This window comes from Artemia franciscana, chromosome 7, assembly GCF_032884065.1.
Source record: "Artemia franciscana chromosome 7, ASM3288406v1, whole genome shotgun sequence".
NCBI lineage: Eukaryota > Metazoa > Arthropoda > Branchiopoda > Anostraca > Artemiidae > Artemia > Artemia franciscana.
The window spans coordinates 41832015-41858708 of NC_088869.1; the positions used below are offsets into that span (position 1 = coordinate 41832015).

At 35.3% G+C, this 26694-nt stretch overlaps 1 protein-coding gene across 2 annotated transcripts in view; it reads left to right on the forward strand.

Annotated features, from left to right (window-relative positions):
* The first annotated feature begins 2396 nt into the window (after positions 1–2396).
* Positions 2397–26694, forward strand: part of LOC136029318 (uncharacterized) — an 83383-nt gene continuing 59085 nt past the window's right edge. Inside the window, exon 1 of one of the 2 annotated variants that reach the window (XM_065707585.1) lies at positions 2397–2661. In XM_065707585.1, the coding sequence (XP_065563657.1) occupies positions 2476–2661 (186 nt within the window). In that variant the 5' untranslated portion in view covers positions 2397–2475. The remainder of the gene's footprint in view (positions 2662–26694) is intronic. The other variant, XM_065707586.1, reaches the window with a different exon arrangement.

Genomic DNA, 26694 nt, shown 5'->3' on the forward strand with positions numbered 1-26694 from the left:
TTTGATAGCTTTCTAGATGTAAGCTGGTTATCAAAGTTCGTCTTTCCAAGAACGTATAGCAACAAATTCTTTTTTCCTGAGCCCCTCATCCTAAAAACATACCTAAATATACATATGTTTGGCTATACCCTATGTAAATAGTGTAAGGGGCGGAGGGATCCTCCCTAAATGCAACGTGTGTGTGTGGTTTTGAACATCTCCCTGACACGCGTAATTTTTACAAAATAAATCACAAGCTTATTGACTTAATGTCATTTTTGATGCTGGTTTCGTGGGAAACTTGAAAATGCATATATAAAAAAAAAAAAGTCGTCTTCGAAATGAAATAAGAAGGCTAAAAGATTTCTCAAAAATCTATGAACGTAAGTAAAAACGAGTGGTGCAAAAACTGATCGGCTGTAAATAGCATAGATATCAAATCGATCTAAGTTACAAATGAATATATAAAAAGCTCAACGAGTTGAAGAAAACAAAACCCAATCCGCTTCGCATCCCTGGTTTTCTCTTATATTCAAAGATGCTTGAGAAAAAAAAAATCTACTTTTAGTCCATTTTTAAAAGAATTCTATTTTTATAGATTTCTTATTTTAATGTTTTTTTCATTCTTTTCTAAGACTAAAAGTCTTTTGTCTTCTCTAAGACAAAATTTGTCATATCTACCTCCAATATGATTCGAACCTCCGTTACCACTGGCAGTTTTGGACGCCATGAGTTCAGAAGCTTAGGCCACGAACAAATGTTCTTGTCGCTACGCTATCAGGTCTTGTATATTAGTGTTTGTTTTATTTTTGGCTCCGAATCCCTCTTTTATGTTGTTTTATTTGCACTAGGGGATGTATGCAGGGGGGATTTTGATGTTGTGTTATGTCATTGTCCTCAGAAGTGCGTATACTGATAAAATTCAGAAGAAATTGAACATTCGGAAGTGGTTGAAGAATGGCCCACAAATTTAACAAATTTATGTGAAAAAGATACAAGTCGATGAATTGAGGAAAATGAGGGTACTTCCGGGTACACACTCGAGAAGTGCAGTTTGGTGAATGCTAATGAAATAAAACCAAAATGATGAAAAAACAATATTTTAGAAACAAAATAATTAAAACTACTACAAAGAATTATGGAAGAGGGGCCGCACAGGATGCATTATATCAAATACCTAACCTAACGAAAATACCAACTGAATATTTAATTAAAATATAGCTACAATATATTTTTCCACCGAGCCGAAGCTAATTGTCTGGTATAAAGACCGTCAAAACCGGTTATTGTCTCATCTTCGCGATCCAAATTCCCGACTGTGTACCATATAATACTGAAGTACTGAAACGAGTTAATAAGATATGAAATCGCATGAAATATGTGGTGCGCGTTTATTTTACTCACTAGAATGGGGACATCGCCCGGATCGAAATTTGAGCTAGCCATTTTTTTCAAAATAGGCCAAGTGTCAAATAGCTATGTTCCGGGTTAGACCCCCCCCTTCCAGCCCTTGGGTAATGGGCTATAAATTACGCTAGTTACCAATCGTTAATGTATAAAAATTTTATGGAAGGCGCGGTCGGATAAACTTTGGAGAATATTCATTTAATTGGAATCGGAATTTTTTTGCCCTATTTAAGATTCGAAAGGGTTCAGAGGGTAACCAGCCCATCCTCGCGCGTTTTTCCCTAAGTGCAACTGATTAAAATTTTCAAATAGCCATTTTGTTCTAAATAGTGTCAATGGTTGAACCATCCCTTCCATAAAGTAATACCAATGGTTCAACCATCCCTTCCATAGTTACCCTCCGATCACTTCGACCCTTAAAAAGGGTGTTAGAACTTCTGATTTCCAGTTCAATGAGCATTTTCCGAACTTTATACGACCACCCTTCCATGAAAACCTAATATGCCCCGGGGCGTAACTTACAACCTTTGCCCTGAGGGCTGTAGGGGTTTTTCATGTGGGGGGGGGGGGCTGTTCACCCTCCAATTATCACTATTTGTCTTTGAATTATGCACTTCTAAATCTGATGATAATGTAGTCTACATGTCTATTCTAAAAAAGAACTATATAACACATAACTTTGATAGACAGCAGTACGCATTCGATTCTGACATTTTGATACCATTTTTGGCATCTATAAACACATGAAGCTAAGAGTCAATTAAATACTTTGACAGTACAACCTCACTAATACATAAAGTAATTTGACTTATTAGGTTTTTAATAGCCGTTGAGCTCTAACACCTTTTTTCTAAATCTCTTGATTTCCTATTTATCTAATTGGAGAATAATCATTTTGCATTACTTTAGCGTTATGTGTAAGAAGCACCTCGCGTTCGCCGACGACTCTCATCTCCTACTTGTCTCCACCCCTTTTATTTAACCAAACTGTTGGATTCCATTTTTCAGTCAGTTTCCATAAACTGTACAATAAGGACCGAGGAAGGAGAATTGATCTGTGGATAAAAATAGAGTATAAAGGAGGTGATTATGACGAACGACGGATTAAGTATTTGTAAAGACTGTAGAAAAGTTAGAAGAGATAGACTAAATCAATCACTGACTATTAGTGTCCTTTGTATAGTAATTTTTCTTGATTTTGGAATGTGTGCTAGTTTGAGCCCTACAAAAGAAGATTTGTCATTATTGGATTGTTATGGTAGATGCACCCAAAAGGTAATTTAAGCTGCTATTAAAGCTTTCCACGAATTCTCACAGGTATTTAAAAGAAGACCACTGTTCACATATTTAGACATACGGTGTAATTTTGGGGTTTCACTGCTTTCTTAAACAAATTGTATTAAAAAGCTATGGTTAATTATAAAATAGAAATCAGATACGAAAAATGAATTTTCGATTCAATTCCCCATTTAACATAATTCACCTTTTTCAGGTATGGGCCTACCCATTAAAAAGGTAAAATTATAGCAAACAGTATTACTGGCTTTCGTATAAAGTGAATATACCACTCAATGCCTTTTTTTATGCTCTTTACAAATATAATAATCGCTTCTACCGGAAATTCAGATTTAAGCACTTTTTTACCTCTAAAAAATGACCTGCTCTAATTTTACCTATAACTCAGTTAAATGCTGTTTCATTGGCCCCAATAGTTTATTCAAAGTTTCATTGATTTTGCTAAATTAGGCTGTATAAGATTTTCAGGTTCTTGTAAGTGGCATCGATTCACGAAAGTTTGGATAGGGGGAGGGAAAAATGTATTTTCTGAAAGCGGCAAATCCTTCGTTTTATTTTTTCAATTAAACATGAAAAGGTATTGATACCCAAAAGGTTTTTTTGAAACCTGGGAGAAAACATGCCCTCCCCCAATGATTGACACTTAACGCAAATGGAATTGTTTATCGGAGATAAATTATACTTTAATTATGTTGACTGAAAACTGGTGCTGTGATTGCGGTTGAATGCCTTGTGAAACACCTTGACAAAATAATAACCAATCTGGCCTACTGACTAGCCGTATTATCCTGATTCCTTTATTACAACTTCAAAAAATAGAGGTATGTCTATTTTCTTCCTCTTCGCTAAGAGTAGGCCTACTATTGATTTACTTCAAAATCAAAAGTTCGGAATAAGTAAAAGAATTAGACTGAACCGGTGATGGTTTTAGAATCCCCTAGTGTTTTCAGGAACTGTGCGACATACGTGGCGCTCTGGGATGTAAACCATGTGGCGAGTGCGCCCTCATTTTTAATCAAGAATACCAAACTCTAACATAAGTATATAGGCATATATCCTTGATGGGGTTTTACAGGGCTCCGATACAAGGATAACATTCATAAAGGATTGATGACACTTTTGGGAATGGATCTACGACTCAACTTAGGTGTCACTACGACTGACTATGTACTTGTAAGGCTTAGAATCCAACCATGGTCCTGGGAACCTTCTTTCCAAGGTATACCGTCTTCGAGAAGTACACTCTAAACTGAATTTAAGCTCTACTATGAAATATGGAGGGTAGATAGTATTCAACAAAATATACGTTTTTAATTAACTAACAGGGACCAAATATTTTCGAGAAATGAACGATTAAAAAATGATGGGAAATGTTCAAGGTGCAAGCTGTGTCTGAAATTTACCAACTGAACTATTTGCTGGAACCAATAAAGAATGAAGGAAATCCTGTTAAAAAATGTTTTTTGACCCCATCCTGCGGGGAAATTTTCAGAAAAACGAAGTCTAAATGTTAATAAGTTAGGAAATTTTTCAAAACGAAAAATATTTTTTGCTTAAATTTGTTCTGGCCAAAAAGACCCTCTTAAAAAGGTAAAGTGGAAGAGGTTATTTTCAACAGAAAGTTGTTAGGCAAATACAACTTTCAAGAATTGACCTATAGTTAAAATTCGTATTTGGATGATGATTTCAAGTACTCTCCTTCATCTTCCTTCTCCAGGTGACATCATTTCAAAATTATATGACTAAAATAGGCAAAAAAAAAAATTAAAAGAACAATCATGTATTGAGAAATAAATTGTAACATGCTCGGCCTTTTTCTCAAACGATGGACACCCTTATTGTATTAACTTATTACTTTACTCTAATAAGTAAACATTGCCTGTGTATATTCTGTTTCGTTTTTTTTTGTAATGTTTGCTTAGACTGTCCTTTATTTACAGTAATTTTTGTATTCAGTGTTGATTTTTCTTATTCTTCCACTACCAGTACAAATTTTCCTATTCATACAGAAAATGTGGTGAGTTTACGGAACCTCTATTGACTTTGGTATAATTGTGTTGCGGAGCAACGCTGTTGCTATTGTAATTTTTTTATGGTGATCAGTGGTTTTGTTAACGATAAGAGTTAGGCTATAAATATGGAAAACTCGCCAGGATTGGATAAGTAAAACGGAGAAGAAAATTCCTTAAGTTAGCAGAATTACCCCCCCTAAAAAAGTTCCTTTTTACGGCCTACTAAATAGTATAATAAAACGCCAAAAATGTAAACAGAAAAATCTGGATCCAACGTTGTGGGAATTAGAAGCTAATGTCTTAGCCATGGACGTATCCAGTATTTTGGTTTAGGGGAGTGGAGGGGTACAAAAAAATTAAAAAGGGTATCAAATGTTTAAATGCATTGTTGTTACGTGTCTACGGGTTGGGAAATTTTTTTATAGGGCATACCCTGAAACCCCGCTGGATAGGGCCTTGATCCTAGCAATCCTTTTGGGGGGGGGTCAGAACCTGAACTACCGTCTGGAAGATAGAAAGAGAGGGAGTGCTCCTAAATGGTGTCATCAGAAAACCTAACTGAAGAAAGCGGTCTTCTAGCAACTTTCTAGACAACATGAGGTAGTGTCCTAGTTACGCCCTTTTGAAATATGGACCTGTTTCAATCTTTGTGCTGAGGGAAGTCCGTGGTGGATAAGGACGGGGTCCTTTAATTCCTGCCGTAAGCACTTATTCCAGAAGGATACGTCACGTTCAACCCAAATTTAGGGGGGAAATACAGGCAAGAGTTACAGTTGTTTCTTTTTGTGGTCTTCAAACGATCTGATCTTTGCGGGAAGAGAGAGGGTAAAGGCTTCGAAATCTCTATTAAGCTTATTTTTAGTAGAACTGGCCTAATCCATTAGCAAACCCTGATCAGTAGACACGGCTAGGGCTTTGGTTCTATGGGATCGGTGGGACATCTGTGAGCAAAGAGATCCTTAGTGTCATCTGCACCCATAAAGGCCCACTGATAACGAGGTTTTACTAAAAACGAGATTGAGTTAGCGCTAATTTAAGCCAACCAGACCTTTGGTAGAATTTTCTGATCGGCTCAAATTAGCGCTAGCTAAATCTTAGTATTGATAAAATCCTACTGTGAATCGGCCTTAAGATTGACCTTTTGGATCTCAATTCAATTCGACAGGATTAGCAACTAGTACTTTCGTTTCACCTTTAGGATTCTAAAGCAAGAAGATTGTCGCTTGTGTTTTCCGCCACCGTTGCCCATGGGTCATTTGTTACCACACTTGACGGACGTTGTGATGGACAAAATATCATCTACTTTATTATCCCTATCCGTCAATAATCTTAGGAATTAGCAAAAGGGTACCTGCAGATATTTTTAGGGCCCTGGGCTAGGATGTAAAATATAGATTTTGAGAAAAATGTTATTTTCTAAGCTTTTCTAATTTAGTATATCTTATAGTACTCCGTTGAAATGAGTGAATCTGACCTTGTGCCTATTATTACAGACAACTTACTAAATATGTTATGCTCTATATTCTATTTAATAACCTTATAAAAAAATCTGTTTTCTAAATTTAGTTTCCTGGTGTTTTTTTTTTTTTATTGTTTTAATGGAAACCTCATTGTAAGGTTTTTACTTTTAAGGTCAAAGCCATGACTACCGGAACTCTTCAATTTACTATTATTATGCGTACCTTATAATTAGTAAATCATACCCGTTGATTTACTACCCTAAATTGCAGTATTATCTTTCCTTTCTTTTTTTTTTATGGCGGATCGAGTAAATTTTGGTCTTTATTGGCCGCAGGAACGATTCGTTACATCGTGGTGCTTTTTTTTGTTAAATGCGTAAAAAAAAACGAAGTTCACTCAGTTATTTTTTAATATTCATATCTAGAATGTGTATGCATACGGATTATATATATTCTTAGTAACATAAGTCTGTCCAGGGACTTATGGCTATCACGCCTTCTAAGAGGGGTAGGGGAAATCCCCCTTTGTTTTCCTATACAATGCCCCCCATCCCTTGCTCTACAGCTCAAAATGACACCATTGTAGGGTTTAGATATGTTTGATAAATTGTAGTGAATTTAGTATGTTGAAAGTGGTATTTGGCTCCCTTCCTGGGATATCATACAAGTCCTGTCCTAATGTGATCTAAATGTTGTAATTTATGTAATTTTCGTGGTTCTTATTATAAAATTTCATGAAGTATAGGAAGCCGTTTTGGGGTTCCGGTTTTCAAGATGAACAAAAGAGAGGTTCAGTAATCGGTTATGGGGAAGCCGGCTATGTGACATATAAATAGATCAGGATTAATTCAGGTATAGGTTAGGGTGCATTTATTACAATGCCATTTCACAGGTGTTGAGGTTTCCTTTGTCATATTTTTTTGGGGGCTGAAAGAAATTTTCTGACGTGATTAGTGACAATAAGCTCCTGCACAACCAAGAAGACATGAATTTTAATTGACATATACTTTTTGTGTGATTAGTACTTTTATGGGTGGGACTCAACCAAACTGAGCCGAAGATCAGGCCATAATGGCCCACTGTCTCCGAATTTACTGGGTCATTAGCTATAATGTTGACAAAATTTCCCCCTTCTTGAAAATTAAAGAATTTGATATTTTGTAAATGAAATTCTTAAATTATATGAAAAGTATAGAATAATATGAAACTTATAGAAAATGGTGGAAGGAAATACCCAAATGCTGTTATTTCGGGAGGCAATCAAGAATTTGTATCTTTGAGCGTGTAGAGCAGACGTCATTGCTTTCACTCCTGCAAGTGCCCCTCCGATGTATCCGAAGCTATCTAGCTCACCCGCCACGCTTGGCGTAGGCAAGATTCTAATTTTGTCTTCATGTTAGTCATTTTTTTACAAGGGTCGGGAGGGGGATTCACAGAACGTATTTATATTGCAAATATTCATAGATTTTTTTGTTTCAGATTGAAGTTTCATTAACTTACTTTTCAGCTGTGTTGTGTAGGCTATCGGAGCTCTCTGGCTACACTCATGCTTTTAAATAGCGAACTTGACGACGCAATAGAGTTAACTGAATAACGAACGTACTGCTCCCATTCATTATCGTGTTTTCTTTTGTTTTACTCGTTCTTGACCTCATCACATAGAACGATTGGTCGGGAGAAGCCTCATTCAATCGTAGGCCTAAACTAAAGGTTTGATCAGTTTTTAGAGTCAACACCAATTTGAAACACATCAGCACCAATTAGTATTGGAGAACACATATAATTGTTAAAGGTATACCTTGATGAAATTATTATATTGCCACAGATTTGGGCTATATATTTGCTGGCCTATTGGGTGTGAATCCCTTCCCCCCTTACAACATCACAAACATGCATTTTGCCCTTTTTCGAATTTGATTAATGATTATCAAAATTGATTTCGTTTTCAGTAAAGTTAAAACAACAATAGACTCAAGGTTTGAGGGGCAGATCTATTCTCCTTAAACTATTCTCCTAAATAAAGCAATCCCACTCTTAACCATGCTGATTTAGGTTCGTGTTAGATTTAATTTTAATTCATAATAATTTATGTTCGTTGAAAGATTGACTTCTTCTATAGGTTGATTTCTAGTTATGTAAAGTTTAACATTACTAAAATTTCCCTTGATTTTTTTTTATTCAGTTTAAATAAGAGGGGTCTTTTCAGTTAAATGAGTTCATTGTCATCGTAAACGTTTGATATTTGTTTTTCCCAGCTATTCAGCGAGAATGGTAAAAGAGGAAAATGAGATATTAATGGATCCAGGCACATAAGCAGGAATTTTTTTCGGGGGGGGGGGCAAAACCTTCGAAACAGCAGATGTAAAGTAGCACCTTTTTTTTATTTTGTAACTAAATAAATGCAAAAAGCGCGTATGTGGGAAAATAAAGATTAACTTTATTTTGTAGTATTGTAGCAGATGGGGGGAAGAAGAATGAAGCCTCAAAAGTACGTTTTAGGCTCAGATTTTGTTCATAGCGATTTAGAACTGGTGATTAATCTTTTATATTCCACTAAAAGGGAGATTTTAGGGTTAACAGTGCAATATGGGTGCTGTGGGGGGTAGTTCTACTATTGCGAAAACGTCGATTTTAATGAAAAATTATAGTTTCCAAAATTGATCTATTAAAAGCTGTACTTTATCCTGAAAAGGGGGGATAAAAGCCCTAATATCAAGGATAATTCTATTTAATTACTTCAAAGAGGGTAAAAATTTAGACAGAAAATGGGTTATTAATTAGGCAGGACTTGACCGGATAATTGCATAGTGTAAAATCCCCCCCCCCCCAAAAAAAAGGCCTTCACACATGTATCTAGATTCTTAATAAATGTCCTACTTTTGCCAGAAATCCCAAGAAACCATGGGGAAATTAAACATTTCACAAAATTGGGGGGGCAAGCACCCCTCCCCCCTGCTTACGTGCCACAATTGATCATATGTAACAGTCGAAAGTTCAAATTTTTGGAGGGGTAACCCACTCTTAGAAATCATGTACACTAAGTGGCGCGTGTCAAGCGTATTCAAGCATTTGGGGACTATGTCAACCATAGTAGAACTGTGCAGTTGACATGGCGTTCGGAGATTTACACCAAGTGGCGGGAAATGGACAACCCTCGGAATTTTAAAAACGGCTTTGGACTTCCATGATGAAATTTAGTTCACTTATTTCTTCTTTTTAAGATAGCGCATAGCTAAGAATTTATCCAGGGCACATTTCATTTGTAGTTAAGAGATAATATGATAACTGATCTTAAGCAGCACACGCATTGAGTATTGGAATATAAGGATATGTGTACAGAATATGGATGAACCTAACAGACAGGTAACACAGCCAGGGGCGAATCTCAAGCATTTTTACTGGGGGGGGGGGCTAGTGGGGTCCATATCCAGATAGTCAAGGGGCATGGAATTTTAACGTTTGCTACTTACCGGCTACATATTAAACACTCTAAAATTTCGACACAAGGAACTGGTCAAGTAACTTCTTTATACCACACAATTAGCTTTGGCCTGGTTGGAAAGTAAATTGTAGCTATATTTTATTTAAGTATTTAGTTGGTATTTTGGTTTGGTTGGTTTACGTATTTAATATATGCTATGCTTTACCCCCCCCCCTAATTTGCAAATATATAGACCAAGTTTGTTTCTAAACTATTATATTTTCATCATATTTTGTTTAAACTTCGCTTTCCGAGTGTTTAAAATATAACCGATAAGTACCAAATATTTTTTTCTCAACATTATTAGGGGGCAACTTCCCCCTTGATCCTCCCAAACAACGCCCCTGCACACAACATTCTATTAGCATCAACTTTCTATGTTCACCAGATGCGGCTTAGTAGACCTAATCTAACGAAACCAATGTAGTATACTATTAGGTATGTAGTATGTAGTATACTGTAGTATGTTAGCGGGTAAACACTCTTTTCGAGTTAAATACCTTAAAAGACATTTGAGCATTCTAGTAGTACATTCGAGCATCCCTTATCAGACTTAGGCTCATCCGCATAACACTAGCTTCCTTGGGTGCAATCTGTAAACGATAAGAACAAATATTTATTGTACAACTTGTTAACTGAAACGCTATGGACAACTAGGCGAATAACAGCGCTAATCACGTGTACTCTTCTGTCAGTAAAATAAAAAAAAAACAAGTTTTTTCAACTGAAAGTAAGGCGCAACATTAAAACTTGAAACAAATATAAATTATTACGAAGATGAGGGGATTCGCCCCCTCGTCAATACCTCGCTCTTTACGCTGAAGTTAAAATTTTGTTCCAATTCTTTAAGAATGACCCCTGAATCACAAAGACCCATTAATTAGAATAAATAGCTCGTTTCAAAATAGTAGAAATACCTTAGTGTAAAGAGCTGTATCCACTCTGAGGTAAAAAAAAGCGCATTTTACACGAAAAGGGTGCAAGCTAGCAACCCTGGTTAATACTGAAAAGTTTTCTGGGAACAAGTGGATTTAACACCAGATGACCTTCTCCACCGCTTTCTGTTTATAACGTAGAACTCCCGCTTTAAATGACAAAAATATCACGTGGCAGAAGCGTCCTAGCCTCTCAAAGATTTTAATGTTCAAAGCAAAACACCCTATTTCAACATTAGTCACTTTACTCAATGAATTATTCTTCTCTGTTTGCTGTAGAGAATTTGGAGGGCGAGGAAAAAATTAAGTTCAGGGTATATTCCCCTTTTTCGGGGTAAGGCCGAACATTCATTTATAAAGTGATTTTTCTCGAAATTATGATTTTCGATACTACATACGATTGTTTAGTCAATCACGAGCAGAAAATGATATAACTCCCTGAAGGTGATTTCTCATGATACAAAATACATATGGAAAACAATTTTTCACTCTCTTTGCGGTCAAAACAATTTTCAGGACCAAGATAGTTTCAGTTTTTTTCGCCTTTTCTTGATGAAGCATGAATGTATGGACTTCAGTATTTTGGAATACCCTTTCACTCGCAGTGTTGTAGTCTCCTTAGTTATCAAGCATCAAAATATTTGATCCCCCCCCCCAGAAAAAAAGAGATCTGACTGCAGTCCAGTCTTGAAATCCTGCTTTGCTTCAAAAACTCTGGATTTGATTTAATCCTACAAATGTGGTATGTTTTCGTCAAATGAACTTTAATCCCCATTTTTATTCGTTGCATGTCTTTTGGCACTTAATTAATTGGCTTTGTTAGCTTTGCTCTGTAGTTGACAGTTTAATGTGGTGTGCTTTGTCAGCGAATTCAGGTTTGTTTGATCGTGTGTGATTTCTCATGGCGGCACTCTTTTTGTATTTTATTATTGATGTATGTAAATTGATTTTGATTTTCGACTTTGTAGCACAATTTCCTTGTTTTATTTCTCAGAATTTGATGATAAATTATTTGCTATTAAAACGATGAAATTCAGCGGCAGTCTGCCTTATGAAGCTTGTGAATTCGATAATACTGTTCAACAAATTATTTCCTGCAACTTTGCTGTTGCTTTTTCCCAGATTTGTGTCAATTCTTTAGGAATTTCAATGTAATGTGATTGAAATTTACTCATAACAGTTGGACCCATTCAGCGCAAAAGTTGAAATCCGTCCATGGTTGCCCGGAAATCATTGGTTGCCTGAAAAGTTTTAAAGGGCAAACCTACGAATATGTTTCCATGGGAGGAATAAGTGTGTCAAAAAAACATTTTTTGGCAGAAATGGGCCATATTTTCCTGTATATTGTATTTTTCTAGACCAGGGCAAGGACGACCGATTGGGGCTTTGAGGCAGGAGCGTTTTTTTTTTTTTTGGGGGGGGGTATTTTCCCCTCAATAATTTGGAAAGAATATTCGCCCCTGCCCCGGGCCCCTGAAATCCTAAATTTTTCAGAAATTCTGGGAACTCCTTGTTCAAATTATCCAATAAAATTTGTTTTTTTATTATTTTCCTCCCCTTCCCTCTAAAAAATCCTGCGTATGTAAATAGACCAGGATTATTTCTTTGACGGGTACTCCTGCCATGACTACTCTCAGCACACTACTGCTTCCGTGTTTCCTTTATAAATTATATTATTAATACTGACTTCTATTATTACTACAAACTTATTAGTTTAATCATTATTTAGAAAAAAAATCTTAATAAAAAAAATGAGCAACATTTTTCATAAAAGAGCGACGATTGAAGAAACTTAAAACGAGAAGAAATTAGCTTGTTCGAAATATCAGACGGAAAAACGAAACAAAAATTCTTATGAATAGAGAAATGAAACTTAGAACATATATAAATATTAATAGCCAATGAATCCAAAATTACAGAAATTACCACACATAAGCGTGGCTGCCTCTCAAACTCATCAATAGACCAGACTATCGTTATCCCTTTACTGAAAAGAAAAAAAACTTCTACAGCATTTCTTTATTTATACATTAAATTGATTAGAAAGATTAAATGCTGTCCAGGATTCTAGGAATTGTATTTTTCTGAAAGCAGTATATTTGTTTTTAACAATATGTTTAGTTTTCAGTAAATTGTAAATGATACTATAGCACAAGGCGATTGAAGGGTGGTAAAACCAAACTTGTTTCTGGTTGAAATATATAAAAAACGAACTGACTGAATAAATTTTCAATTTAATCAATTTGTTTAGCTTTCAGTAAAGCATAAACGGCAGTCAAGTCTTTTGGGGTATTTAAGGGGTAGTGCACTGCAGTTATTTGCAGTAGTGTCTGTTGGTTTTAAATCTTGCTTAATTGCTCGTAGTAATTTTCACTCGTTTTAAGATTGACTCTTATATTAGCTATTGTATACTCGTTTTAATTTTCAAATTCGCTTTTTCTCTTTATAATTGGATTTATTGATAACGTTACTCTCGTCCCATGATTCAATTTATGCTATGTGAAGGGTAAGAAAGATCTTATCCTTCAAACATTTTTGTTCGAATAACTGAACTTCCTACAGATGAGAAACACCCTCCTATAACAAATAATGCAGCTTGTTCCAATAGAGTGAAAAGAGGGTATCTTGGTTGAATATTTATATTTTTGTGTTAATATGAAGAACAGATATAAACGGAAGGCTTGATAATAAAATGAAAATAATTCTGTTTTGTTTAGACATGAACAACCTCTGAATAAATGACCTATGATGACGTATCTTTGCACAGGTTCAAGTTAGATCCACCTAACATGAGACCTTCTTTCACAAATGGATTTGACTCGATTTAATTTAAAAATTGATAATCTGGATCTTCAACAAGTGACAACCAGGGATAACTTCAAGTGCTTCCTTCCAGAATGTTGTATGTTGTAATAATTTCAGAAGTCGGAGTGGCACCAAATACTAACAAGGGAGTCTAAGTTTCGCTGGTTCTCCCCAAACATTAATTCTTTAGCCACCCCTGTTGACAGATTCTTTTGTTTTTAAACTATTTGTTATTGATTATAAGTTAGTTACGACTTGGTTAATATTTAAACCAAAGGCAAGATAGAGGAACAATGCCCGCAAACATTTTGCTATTTGTGTTCTTTCGGAAAAGCTAGTTTTCTTCCTTTTTTAGCAAAAAAAAACACTCCAAGTATTCTTTTCTTTTTAATTAAATCTATGCAAGGATGTACACAAGAAGGGTACTTCAGACAGACTCCTCCATTAAATACCAATCTCGCTGGAATTTCTAGGTACTTTTGAGGAAGATATGGGCTATAGGGTCCCTGGTTTGGTTTATTTAGGTCTGTCAATCTGCGAACTTTATGGTTTTATTAATCGAAATTCAATAATTAGGAACAGTCCTCTAATCATCTCTGGATGATGCTAAGCCCAGAAGATTATGCTTCTCGTGATGTTTTAAAAACTGAACCCCTCCTCCCCCCTGCTGGCGTTCATGAGGAATCCTAATGAAATGTATTTGCAAAAAAATCCCCCTGATAGTCGTGGGATTGGTTGTTTGTGACCAGCTTTTGTATCTTTGCCCTGTATTTTTTTTAACATGATAAGGATTGTAATGACCTTATTTAAGTGGCAGCCATTGGTTAGATTTTGAGGCGTGAATTCTCTAAAACCAAGTAAAAATGCAGTATAAGCTTCTTATCAATACAAGAAAATAGATAAGGATAACAGAAACCTAAGCACTGACTTTCAGCATTGATTAATTAATTTCAGATTTGGGTAATAAATTGTAACTTACAGAAGATGCACAACTTTAAAGGCATAAGATTGGTTCAAGTTGACAGAAAAACACCTTCTGACGCCTGCTAGCCATACAAAATCTGGGTATGAGAATGTAGAGGGATTTCTAAATAAGGAAAATAATCACTGCTATAGCTACCCAATCCGTTCTTAATTATTAGCTTCTAGGAAATAGCAGTAAGTCTTTATCATTATGACATCGAGTTCCCCTATTATATTTTACACAAGAACACTGTGTAACACAAGAACACATGTCTGTTTGAGTTATTATATTAAAAAAAGGAAGATGAAAGAAGTGATAATGAGAAGGAAGGAATATGGCGACATGCTGGTAAATTTTTATCCATTGAATTACAGATACTTGTAGAAAGGAAATACAAATTGATGTATTCATATTATCAGGAAATTTGGCTTGTGTTTCAATGAGTGTCCAATTTATCATTGTGTTATTGGTGGATATAGGGATTTAGGAAAAGGAAATGACAACTGTTTAGAAATTTTGGCCATCATTTTTCAATCGAAATATTTTCCCTCTAAGGTTTTGATGACTTCCTCGAAAGATTTGTAGTATACAAAAGTAAACTACAGCCAAGTCACGGGGGAGGGGGGTTCTTGTACCTATGAAATACCGCTGAGCGCTGGTAGGCTAAAGTCATCTTGAAAGACCAATTTCTACCTTCAAAGACAAAACTAACTGCCACCAAGCTAACATGATAAACTCTTTGGCCTAAATTTGTTCAGTTTGCCTGAAAGAGAACGCCAAGGAAAGGGTAATCGTACAACAAACACGTTTTGTGCTGCACATCCGTCTGGAGACGTCTCTGACAGGGTTGTCACCATGGTCAGTTCTTAAAGCGCTATAATTGCCCAAATTTGTGTGCTACACAGCGATTTTCGACGATATTGTCAAAAAATTGACTTTAATATTGCTAAAATAGTGCTACAGTGCTACACATAATAAAAGTGTTAAAATAGCACTTTCGTGCTACTGGTGGCAACCTTGGTTTGACCGCCATGCTACTCTTTTGTTATATTTTAAAAAACTTCTAAAATTGTAGATATTTACCTGTGGTACGCAACTGCAACTAATTAGGCACATACTTGATCCAAGTCTCAAATGCATTGTATACCGTGCCAACTTAAATTAATCGGTAGACGTATTCTCTTTCGCTTTAAAGATGATGCTGAAGATACGAAACGCACTGTTTGGCTTCTACCCCCCTTAAATTGGTTTAGTTTCATCCCCAATATAGACAAATGAAAGTTAATCCACTTTGTGCTCTTCCCTGGGCTCCATCCTGAAAATCGTCTGTTATTTATAATGGAATTGATATTCGTTTAGGTCATCGTATCGTGTTTCATATTCCAGCATTTCCCATCTGGCAGTCAACGTCAACTGTTCTAAGTTGTCAAAAAAAGTATTCGCTATCGTCTTTTCAGAATGATATTGTCGATAGCATTGATATTAAATCGGGGGGGGGGGGGGCTAAAAGCCATATCTGAAACAGTACTTGGAAAGTTGACTTCACAAAAAAAGCTATTCACAGTACATAAATACTTGCTTTAGGTAGAATTCCGATAACTGTATTTAAATCAGTACCAACTTAGCGCCTATGGAATCGATGGGGAACTCAGCTTACTCTGTTAATCTTCAGTTTTAAGACCAAATATCATGCTATCTAGCTTTTTATACAAAACCATCCTCAGCATTTTTCCATGGATGGAGTCCTCCAAAACTTTAAGAAAAGCCTTCTTACAGTCGTGAATATGGGAATCCTTTTCTGTAATGTTTCTCTTTGAGAAACGCCGAAATTTCCAAAAATCCGGGTGTTCGCGCATATAAATTAACGTTGAAACGTTCTTTTACTGACCCGACAAGATAGAGGTGGGAGGGGAAAAATTCCTCGAGGGTTAAACTTCTCAGGGATTACCGACGAGGTCCGATAGTTTTTTTTTATGAATTGACACGTATTAAGTGTCGTTTTCGAAGAAAGGCACTACGGATCAAATTTCTTGGGATATTGGTGCACAATAAGGTGCGTAGACAAGGACGTGTAACTGGTTGGGGGGTTCAGATGCATAAGACTGTGTGCACTCACGACGGAAAGCTCATGGTTGAGTACATCGTCTCAAATCTTGGGTTGATATTCGACTCCTTGTCTAAGTGTATGATGCCATTATGTTTGACACGATTTCGAAGGGCCTAACCTGCCATTTTGAATAACATCTTTATTATCCCCAGTTCTCAACAACTTAATTGGTAATATTGGATTTCAAGCAATATAGCTCTCAAGTCTATAGCAATAAAATTTGAAGCATGATGTCCTGTTTTATAATAGAAGTCCCAGATTTATGTCTTTATTGCTGAATTTTAAGTCCTCTGGGGGTCTTCAGAGATTGCTGGATTTTCGTAAACTCAAGTAAAGATTTGGTTAAATTGTCTTTTATCTATTTGCGTATTTAACTTTAAGAAAAGATGGATGTTGCTTATAAAAGTACGTAATGTAATCAAAGTGATAATATTTTGCTGTTAAAGTTCTTAGATAATTATACATGGTTTCTATGAAATAAACCATAATACTTGTATGATATAGCGCCGACCACTCAAGAAGTGAAGTTAAGTTAATCCTAATGCAATATTTCTAAGTGTGATAAAGATATAATATTTTAGAAACAAATTTAGCCTATATATTTGCATGTTAGGGGATGGGAGTAAAGTATAGCGGGTCTGCATCCAAAATGTGTTAGGTAGGATTATTCTGCATATTATCAAGTAAGAATTGTTTTATGACTTCTCACTGTTCAAATATTTTACCCCCCCTCCCAGTGTTCAAATATATAACCCAAATCATATATTTCCCATCCATTCTGTCACTTCTCTTTACTCTTATCTTCCGCTAAGCTGAAAGAAACAAACGAAAGAAACCGGTTCTGCAATGCGTAAATGGATGAACAACTTGAGTGGTCGTCGCTATATCAGACGAGCAGCTAAACCGTATATATAATGAAATAAAGCCAGATACAATGTCGCATTTGCTAGCTTCTTCTCACTGCAAGTATCCGTGACCATTGTGGTCAGGCCACTTTATCTGAGCTATTTACCAAAACGATATTACAATATGTTCTATATTTTGAGTTTTTTTTTCGGATTTTATTTACATGCTATTATTTTTCCCAAAATGAGAAAACTTGAGACAACGAAAAGAAAAGGAGGCAATCACAGTCTCGGGTTTTATCGTTATAATAGGTTTTCTTGCTTTGTTGTTCTTAGCAAGTGTGGTCTCAAAACTTGCTTACAGTTTCTCCAGGGACGGCGTATGGGTTCGAGTTTCAACCTTATCCGTGTTCAAATTTAGTCGTGACTAGAGTCCAAATGCGGTAGCCACCTACCTTTGCTCTGCTCGAATACGATCACCCGCTTTTTTATGCAAGGTCATGGTTTCATAACGGCCTCAGTTCTTCTTTGTTTTTATATATATATTCTTATCACATCTTCCATTCAAGGTTAGGAATCGTTCGGTTATACGGGACTCTCAGGCTGAGTCAATTTTAAGTCCAGCTAAGAGTTGTCTAAAAAAGAACGCTGGATTTGAACCTACTATTAATCAAATTTAAAATTTTTCATGACTATACTTCGCAAACATTAACTATATTCGAAAAATGTAAAAATAATGTTGCCAACAACAACAAATAAAAATAACAGACTTTTTGAATCCGATGTTCTTCTTGAGATACTCTTTAGTTTGTACTTAATTTTTAATTAAACTTCATGAAAAAGATACTTAAACTTCATGAAAAGGTTCATGACTATACTTCGCAAACATTAACCTGGAAAATACAAGTACAGTATCAAAACATAACCTCAGTGACCAGTGATAAAAAAAAAATGCAAAAATAATGTTGCCAACATCAACAAATGAAAATAACAGACTTTTTGAATCCGGCATTCTTCTTGAGATACCCTTTAGTTTGTGCTTAATTTTTAATTAAACTTCATGAAAAAGATACTGATTTATCTTTTGATTTAAAGTTTTTTGGTTCTTGATTTCTTACAATATCAAAACAAAAGGATTCAGTAATATCATCCAAAAGTCATTATATTAAACACGGCTTTTCTACTTGAACAATTTGATCCCGAGTTCCTAAGGATAATTTTATTGTTATTTAGTTTTTAAGATGTTGAACTACTTTTTCCGCCGTTCGAAACTAATTTCACACATGGATTGTTTTGCGCTCATGAAACGACATTGAGCTTTTTTCTATCATTGGCTATGGCGAATGAGCTATACAATTTACCAATCATGACAAAATCACCGTGTATCCGCCGCGTGTATTTTTTTTCTTTTTCTTTTCTTTAATCGAAAACCGAATCGCTGGATATGATTGATGGTGGACCCTTTATGGATAGATGATGATGGATCTATTTTCTATATTTCTTTGTTTTGCTTTTTTTTCGCTCGCTTTTATGGTCGATACATGCTTTGGAATATTGAAGCTGATGATGTCTCAGTTTATTTTTCGCCAAAAAAGCAGGCCTTTAGAATGTTGAGCTAGTGTTTAGCCTTAGGTCTATGGCTAAGCGAGTAAAGTTTCCGCAAGAAACATGTTACATGTGACATTTTGTGAAGGATGTGTAGAAAATCGAGATTTGCTGCCTGAAAATTTACTTTTTATGCCTATCCTCCCCTCTGCCTTGCTTGGAAAATACTTTGATATCCCCCCTCAAGGTTGAATTTGTGTAGTATAGGTATGGAGAAAATCATGATATTTTGGTTTGGAGTGACATGACTGAATGCCCTCCTTGTTTAGGTGCTTTTTTCTTAGGCGTTGCAGGTTAAAAAAAATTATCAGATACGGAGCGTAATATACAGAAATTTTAGAAATTTGTAGAAACAACCATGAATATAAAGGGGATTGAGGCTCCACTGGATTGCACCTTACATCCATGTTGTGTATTCACGTATTGTTTAATTTTTCCTGTTTCTAAAATCTGAGAGAGGGCTTTGCCCTTCCGAGAGAAGAAAACATGTAATAGGCCTAAAATCGGGTTTGACGGTATTAGCTCAAGATTTGCTAGCTTTTTGAGACTTAATCCTTGTAGACGGTAGCAAGGGTGTGTGGAGAGGGGAGGCTCAGTGCCACCCTGAAATCCAAAATTTTCTGTACATCCGAGCACTTCTTAGTAGTGCTGTAACTGATAGATTTGGATATTTTATGTATTTTTGGATATCTTGCGTATTTTACTGACATATTTTACGACACCTTGCACTTTTCAGAGCATAAAAGCGCAAGAGACTGGCAGAAAAGGGATTGAACTGGCAGAAATTTTGTTTTGTGTATAGCTGTTACCTGGTTTAAAAGGCCGTCTGTTCGACACAGGTCACTTGTCGAATATAGACAATCGAAATCACTTTGTCGAAATAGGCCAGCTAATTACAAGTTTAAAATGGTGAATTTTAGCTGAAATGAAATTACATTAGCTCTGTGAACTGTTAAAGACAAAAAGGGCTATACAAAGGATCGACATATCACAAAAAAATTAAACAGCCAAGAAAATGAGGGTAGTATCAGCCAGCGGAAAAAAAAGAATCGAAAATGACAGAGAAAGATACTTTGTCAACAACTTCCGCCCAGCCATTTTCAGTGCTCAAAGAAACCTATCTTTTTGATAAAAAAAAAAAGAAACCTAACTTTTTGGTTAAAAAAAGAAAGAAACCTAACTTTTTGGTTAGTTCTAGAGCAGAAGAAAGACTGAATCACACAAGCCGAAAAACCAAGCCAGAATAATTAAAAAACTGTTCCCAATTACATTGGGCAAGAATCCTCTGCTTAGTGATTGACATAGCTTGTATAGGCTACTGGCTTTATTTTTATTAAAACTGTGGTGAGATGATCTTGATTTAAACTGAAGAAAAAAGTTATTTGAATCCTTTAATTTTAAGTTATTATATATTGGGTTTATAGGAATATCTCCTAAAGCAAGGTCTCTATTTATGTTTTTTTTTTTTTTATTTCAATTGCCTTTCTAAAAGAAGGTGGGAAGCCATTTACTTTAAATATTAAAGTTGCTTCATCAACTACATGATCTGGATTCTCAACAATGTGGAGGGCCAAAGCAGAATCAATATTCTCATTTTATTTTAAATTTCACATCTCAGAGAAATCTTATTTTCATGTCGTCTTTTCCCCCGGAGCCAGTGTTACTTTATTTTTTACGGTAGTTTTTATTTTACGGTAGTTTTACAAAACTTCTTTAGTCATATCATCACCAGAATTTTGATTTTTTCTTTCTTTATCATTATTATTACCCCTTTCAAAAAATTACTGCCTACGGCCTTGGATAGAGGATAAAATTTTCTTCCTGTTCTGTAAAATCACCCGATTCAAAAATGCAACATTGTTGTTTCCAAGTTCATCTTAATGCAATAGTTTGAAAGCTATCTCTTCAGTATAGCCTTTTAGGCTTTTTTTGAAATTATGTCTCAAAAGTTTCGAAAGAGGTTTTCAAGTTTGATGAACATTGTATCTCTCAATGGACTATCTTAAAATACAACAGGCACACGGGATGAAGGTGGATGAAAGTCTATTGTCTTCATTTATTTGATTCCTGTGGAACATTGTCTTATGTTCTAGACTGAGATGAGCAAGAAACTGGAGAAGCTACAAATTGTTAAAAAAGACGGTCGCATTCAAGAGATTATTCAGAAATTCAAGGGTGATGTAGGGTAGGTGTCTGACAGGGTCTCCGAAACGATTTTTCGTTTGTATTCAAGGCTGCTATGTGAAAATTTGAGTACCTTTTCCAGCTTTTTGGGCTTCTTTAAAGCAAGTGATCAATGGCCTGAATAAAACTACAAAGTTATTTTTCTCTGTGTTCATTTTTAGGCCAAAGCTAACACTGACTGTAAATAATGACTAATCTTTCGCTAAAACACACAAAAAAGAGAACAACTCACGCGTAACAACTATGTTATATGCGAAAATAAGATAACTAGTGTGTAAATTTGAATATGAACGATCCATTAGACGTTTGACTGTTTTCAGAATCTTACAATAGTAAATTTTCCTGCTTTTGTTGTAAGTCATCTTCGTTTAAATGCTGAAAAGTCCCGAATCTGACCTGTTAACTGGGGAAAAGGTTCGATAATTTTTTTTTCAAATTTAACCGTAAAGTGCTGGGAAGTCATTTAGAAGAAAATGGACATGTGCTGGCTGTTAACTGATGCTGTCTGTTAAAGCAGAGACGACAAAAGGACACCTAATCATACCTGAATAACCATAAATAAAATTTTAGTTCAAAAATTTGGTTTGCTCGAAGAAAAATGCACAACCTTTCTAGAATTAAACCTACTTTTACAACCTTTGAACGCTTGCCCTTCTGGAATTATTTTTGGGGGTGCCCCTGTGTCGGGTTAGGACGAATGATTTTATACAGTGTCTAATCTGCAAAGCAGTAGAAAAATATCAGAAGTTTGGACATGGATGATAAATTGATATTGATACTTAAAAACGTCAGAAGCGTAAAACCGATATGATCCCGCCACGGGCAGATACAATTGTTGGGCAAAATTTGGTCAGTGACTCGTATTACGCGACCCAACCATGAATCTGGACTGCGGTGAACCATAACTTCACTATTAATCACTAAATCTCTTCAGGCAGCCTTTCGTAACAAAACAAATTATTTTCTATTGTGAGGTAAACGCTTGGCGAAAAAACCTAAGTTTCTTTTATTTTTATTAGCGGTACCGGTACTGTAGCTATGATTTCTAAAATTTTAAAGCTTATTTTATGTTAATGAGATGTTGTATTTGCTGATTTGGTATATTATTTAGTAATTTTGCATTTCGTTTTACCAAATAAATAATTTGGAATGGTGAAAGAAAGGCTGTGCAGCTTAAATTAGGATTAATCATTTAAAAAATTTGATTTTTAAGCAGAATTTAGGTCAGATTCGAGACATGACATTAAACTTGGAGAATTATGTTCCGTTGATTGGTGCTAAGTTTGAAAGGGGTTATTTTTTGCGATTAAAGTGTTATATTTACCCCTATAATATTCAATTTTGCACCTTGTCTGTTTTCTATCTTAAAGGGGCAGGAGGGGTGACGCGTCCTTCTTTTTCTCTGTAGACAACTTGGCTCTTGGAGCTGTTACAATCCTTTAGCCGTCCAAAATTGAAAAAGGATGTGCTTTTTTCACGAATTTAGCAAAATACGTGAAAAAAAACGGATGAATAATTTCAAGATCGTAGGGTAATGAAAACAAAATCCATAAAAATCATGAGATACCGGAGGAAACTACAATTAAGGAGATACCATCCTGACTTTAAGGAGAATTACATAAAAATCACTGATAAAGATGCACCAATCGTAATGTACTATTATTTTCCATTCAGCTCATAAGACTGAACTCCTGAATTTTCTGGTTCACCTATTGTGTTTTGATATGAATGGCTTGTTTCCAGCGGGTCCAAGAGACTTGTGCAGGAGTAATGTATTGTTTTATCCTGAGAAGCTGTTGTATTTTCGCAATTTCCTTAATGGAAATTAAAACTTTTATAGGCAATAAAATTGTACACCTCTCAGACGAAACTGGTGACTTTCTTTTCTTAACTTTAAGGAGAACTACGTGAAAATCTTTGATAAACATTGAAACAAACTCTAAAAGTCCTATTTTTTTGCCCCAAACATAATACACTGTTATATTCCTTTCTGCTTCTTATCTTTAATTTCAGACTGAACTCCTGAATTTTCCATTTCACTTATTGTGTCTTGATATATACATATATGCATTTACATATATTTTTCGAAATGAATGGCTCTACATTTCTTCGTTTCGAGTCAAAGTTGAACTAAATATTGGCTATAGGTAATTCAACATGTCTTAATTATCACTGATAAACATACCCCAATCGTAATATACTGTTATTTTCCATTCCGCTTATAATCTTTAACTTCAGACTGAACTCTTGAATTTTCTGTTTCACTTATTGTGTGTTGATACTAAATGGCTTGTTTCCAGCGGGTTTCAGGAGATTTGCAAAGAGTCAAGTATTGTTTTATCTTTAGAAGCTTGTGTCTTTTCCTAATTTCCTTAATCGGAATTAAGCTTTTATTGGCAATAAAAATGTGCACCTCTGAGACAGAACTGGTGACTTTCTTGTCAATGTGATTTATGATTGGTAAAATTTGTCTGGTAAATTTAAGTTTCTTGTTTATCTACATTGTGGTGGCAGGTCTAATTTTATGTCTTGTAAAGTTTACTGTTAGCTTTGAATGTTTGAATTGTTGCTAGTCTTCTTTTTGAATTGACGGTATAAATTGCCGAATGTAAAAATCCACTAAGCCGAGTGACTTCTAATTCTGGTATTATCTATAGTCGACTCATCATGCCATATGCGCAGTATCTTTCTTAAACTCTCCCTTAAAGATATCTTTAATTTTGTCACAGAATTCGTGGGGTATATTACCCTTGGTGTCTCATTGGAATTGTTGATTAAAACTTCAACTGTTTATTAAATATTATCCTGTATGAAATATATACAGATTAGAAACCCCGAGGACATAACATAATTTAAGATGTGTGGTTAATATAAATCACAGAAGTTAGTATTTCTATTATTACAAATTTTCTGCCACAATGTTGCAAAGCTATTTTGGACTTCGTATAAGAAAATATGCTTTCATTATTTTGCTTGTAAGACTTAAAAGTCCCTATGCAGGACAATTCCAGTCCCTCAGCATAAAAAGACGAAACAAGAAAACCACTTTTTTGCATGGAAACACTGAAGTTCCTCCTTGTTTTTCTTCTTTTTTTGCTTCGTCGGTAGTGGGGAGCTAGAGAGTGGATGTATGTCTAAAAAATATTTTGTCTCAGGCGAGACTTGAACATAGCTTACCATGGCCAGAATTAAGAAGTCTCAAAAAAAAAAACTCCTGTAAAGAACTGCTTTGTTTTTTATATAGTTTTTCCTGTTTCCAATCGCTCGCTTGTCACGAGCTATAAATTTATTTATAAATTTAATGTACCATTTTTATAATGTGCCATTTTTATGCTAAATCTTTATGGTCTAAGTTTTGCACGGTTTAAATTAATGCTAGTGCATTTTTAAAATTAGTGTATATTGATAATCGGATTCCAATAATCTAACATGCACGAAAATATGCATTTCTGTATTAGATCATGAGGATCATTCAGACTAATATATTGCGAGTACTCATAACAAATGAAAAGCAACTAAGAAAAACATTATGACGTATTTAACTTAACTTTGACTTTTTTTTACCTAATAAACAAAAATATAAACTATTACATATATAAATCTCTACGCTAGGGAAAAATTTAAATTTCCTCCACCTCAATCCCTTCAACCCGCTCCTCCCTCCAGCCCTATAACCCACTCCCACCAAAAAAAAACTAATTCCCCAACATATACTCTTTTAATCTTTTTTTTTAACTGTGGGAAGTGCTCAGCCTCCCTAACACTCACAGGATATGAATTCCATACAGAGGAACCAAGATACTTCAAAGTAAAACCAGATCTTACACTGTTTTGAATATCCAACGATTGGCATAGTTTCAGCATCCTTGGCTATCCCCACCTTGTGTGCGGGATTTCTGAAAGTTGATGCCCCTTCAGTAAAGCCAAATTTTTTGGAAAAATGAATTCACTTATATTTGCTTGTTTATTTTGTATTTTTTGACACTAAAGTGTGAATTCGGCCCACTTGGTTTGTGATAGATATTGTTTAGAAATAAGAATCCTAACTTAAATCACATGTTAGAAATTGTTGGCAAACTGTGTGGCTAAATTCAATAAAATAGTTATACTTTTGGCTAAATGACTTAATGCATAAAAACATGGTTGATGCGAGGAAGGGGGATAGTGTTTTGAAGGATCTTTTTTTTATAAGTTGTCTAATCGTGAACATATTTTCCCTGTTATTACTTCAGACTTTGTTGGCATTACATAATACGTTCTATTATGTTCTACATGTATTAGTGGTGTTTAGATTTTAACCTTACGAGCTAGCGGAAAGGATTTGAAGTTGAACGAACTTGTCCCTCTCCTGCCGAAATTAATCAAACAGTTCGTGGTAACGAACTGTAGTAAGGAGCGACCCGGCTCAATAGTAACCAAAACTCTAAAAAATTGAATTTTGATATCAATAGCTACATAAAAAGAATCACATTTTAATGCTGATTTTAAATATATAAGTTTCATCAAGTTTAGTCTTACCCATCAAAAGTTACGATCCTGAGAAAATTTGCCTTATTTAGGAAAATAGGGGGAACACCCCTAAAAGTCGTAGGATCTTAACGAAAATGACACGATCAGATTCAGCGTATCAGAGAACCCTAATGTAGAAGTTTCAAGCTCCTATCTACAAAAATGTGGAATTTTGTATATTTTGCCAGAAGACAAATCACGGGTGCGTGTTTATTTGTTTGTTTGTTTTTTTTCCCAGGGGTCATCGTATCGACCAGGTGGTCCTAGAATGTCTCAAGAGGGCTCATTCTAGCGGAAATTAAAAGTTCTAGTGCCCTTTTTAAGTGACCAAAAAAATTGGAGGGCATCTAGGCCCCCTCCCACGCTAATTTTTTTCCCAAAGTCAACGGATCAAAATTTTGAGATAGCCATTTTGTTCAGCATAGCTGAAAACCATAATAACTATGTCTATAGGGATGACTTACTCCCCCACAATCCCTGGGGGAGGGGCTGCAAGTTACAAACTTTGACCAGTGTTTACATATAGTATTGGTTATTGGGAAGTGTACAGACGTTTTCAGGGGGATTTTATTTTGTTTGGGGGTGGGGCTGAGGAGAGGGGGCTATGTTGGGGGATCTTTCCTTGGAGGAATCTGTCATGGGGGAAGAAAAATTCAATGACAAGGGCGCAGGATTCTCTAGCATTACTATAAGAAAACAATGAAAAATAAACATGAAAACGTTTTTTCAAATGAAAGGAAGAAGTAGCAATGAAACTTAAAACGAACAGAGATTATTACGCATATGAGGGGTTCTAAAAATACTTTAGCACAAAGAGCGAGGTATTTAGGAGGAGATAAATACCTTGCTCTTTATGCTAAAGTATTTTTAGTAATTTCAACTATTTATTCTACGGCCTTTCTGATTCAGGGGTCATTCTTAAAGAATTGGGACAAAACTTACGATTTAGTGTAAAGAGCGAGGTATTAACGAGGGTACAAACCCCCTCGTATACATAATAAAAATATAAGGTTATGAAAGTTTGTTACGTAAGTTAATTCTTAAGTTACGTATATTTTTTACTAATAAAAACGTTCGTTAAAAATTAAAAGTTCTAGTTGCCTTT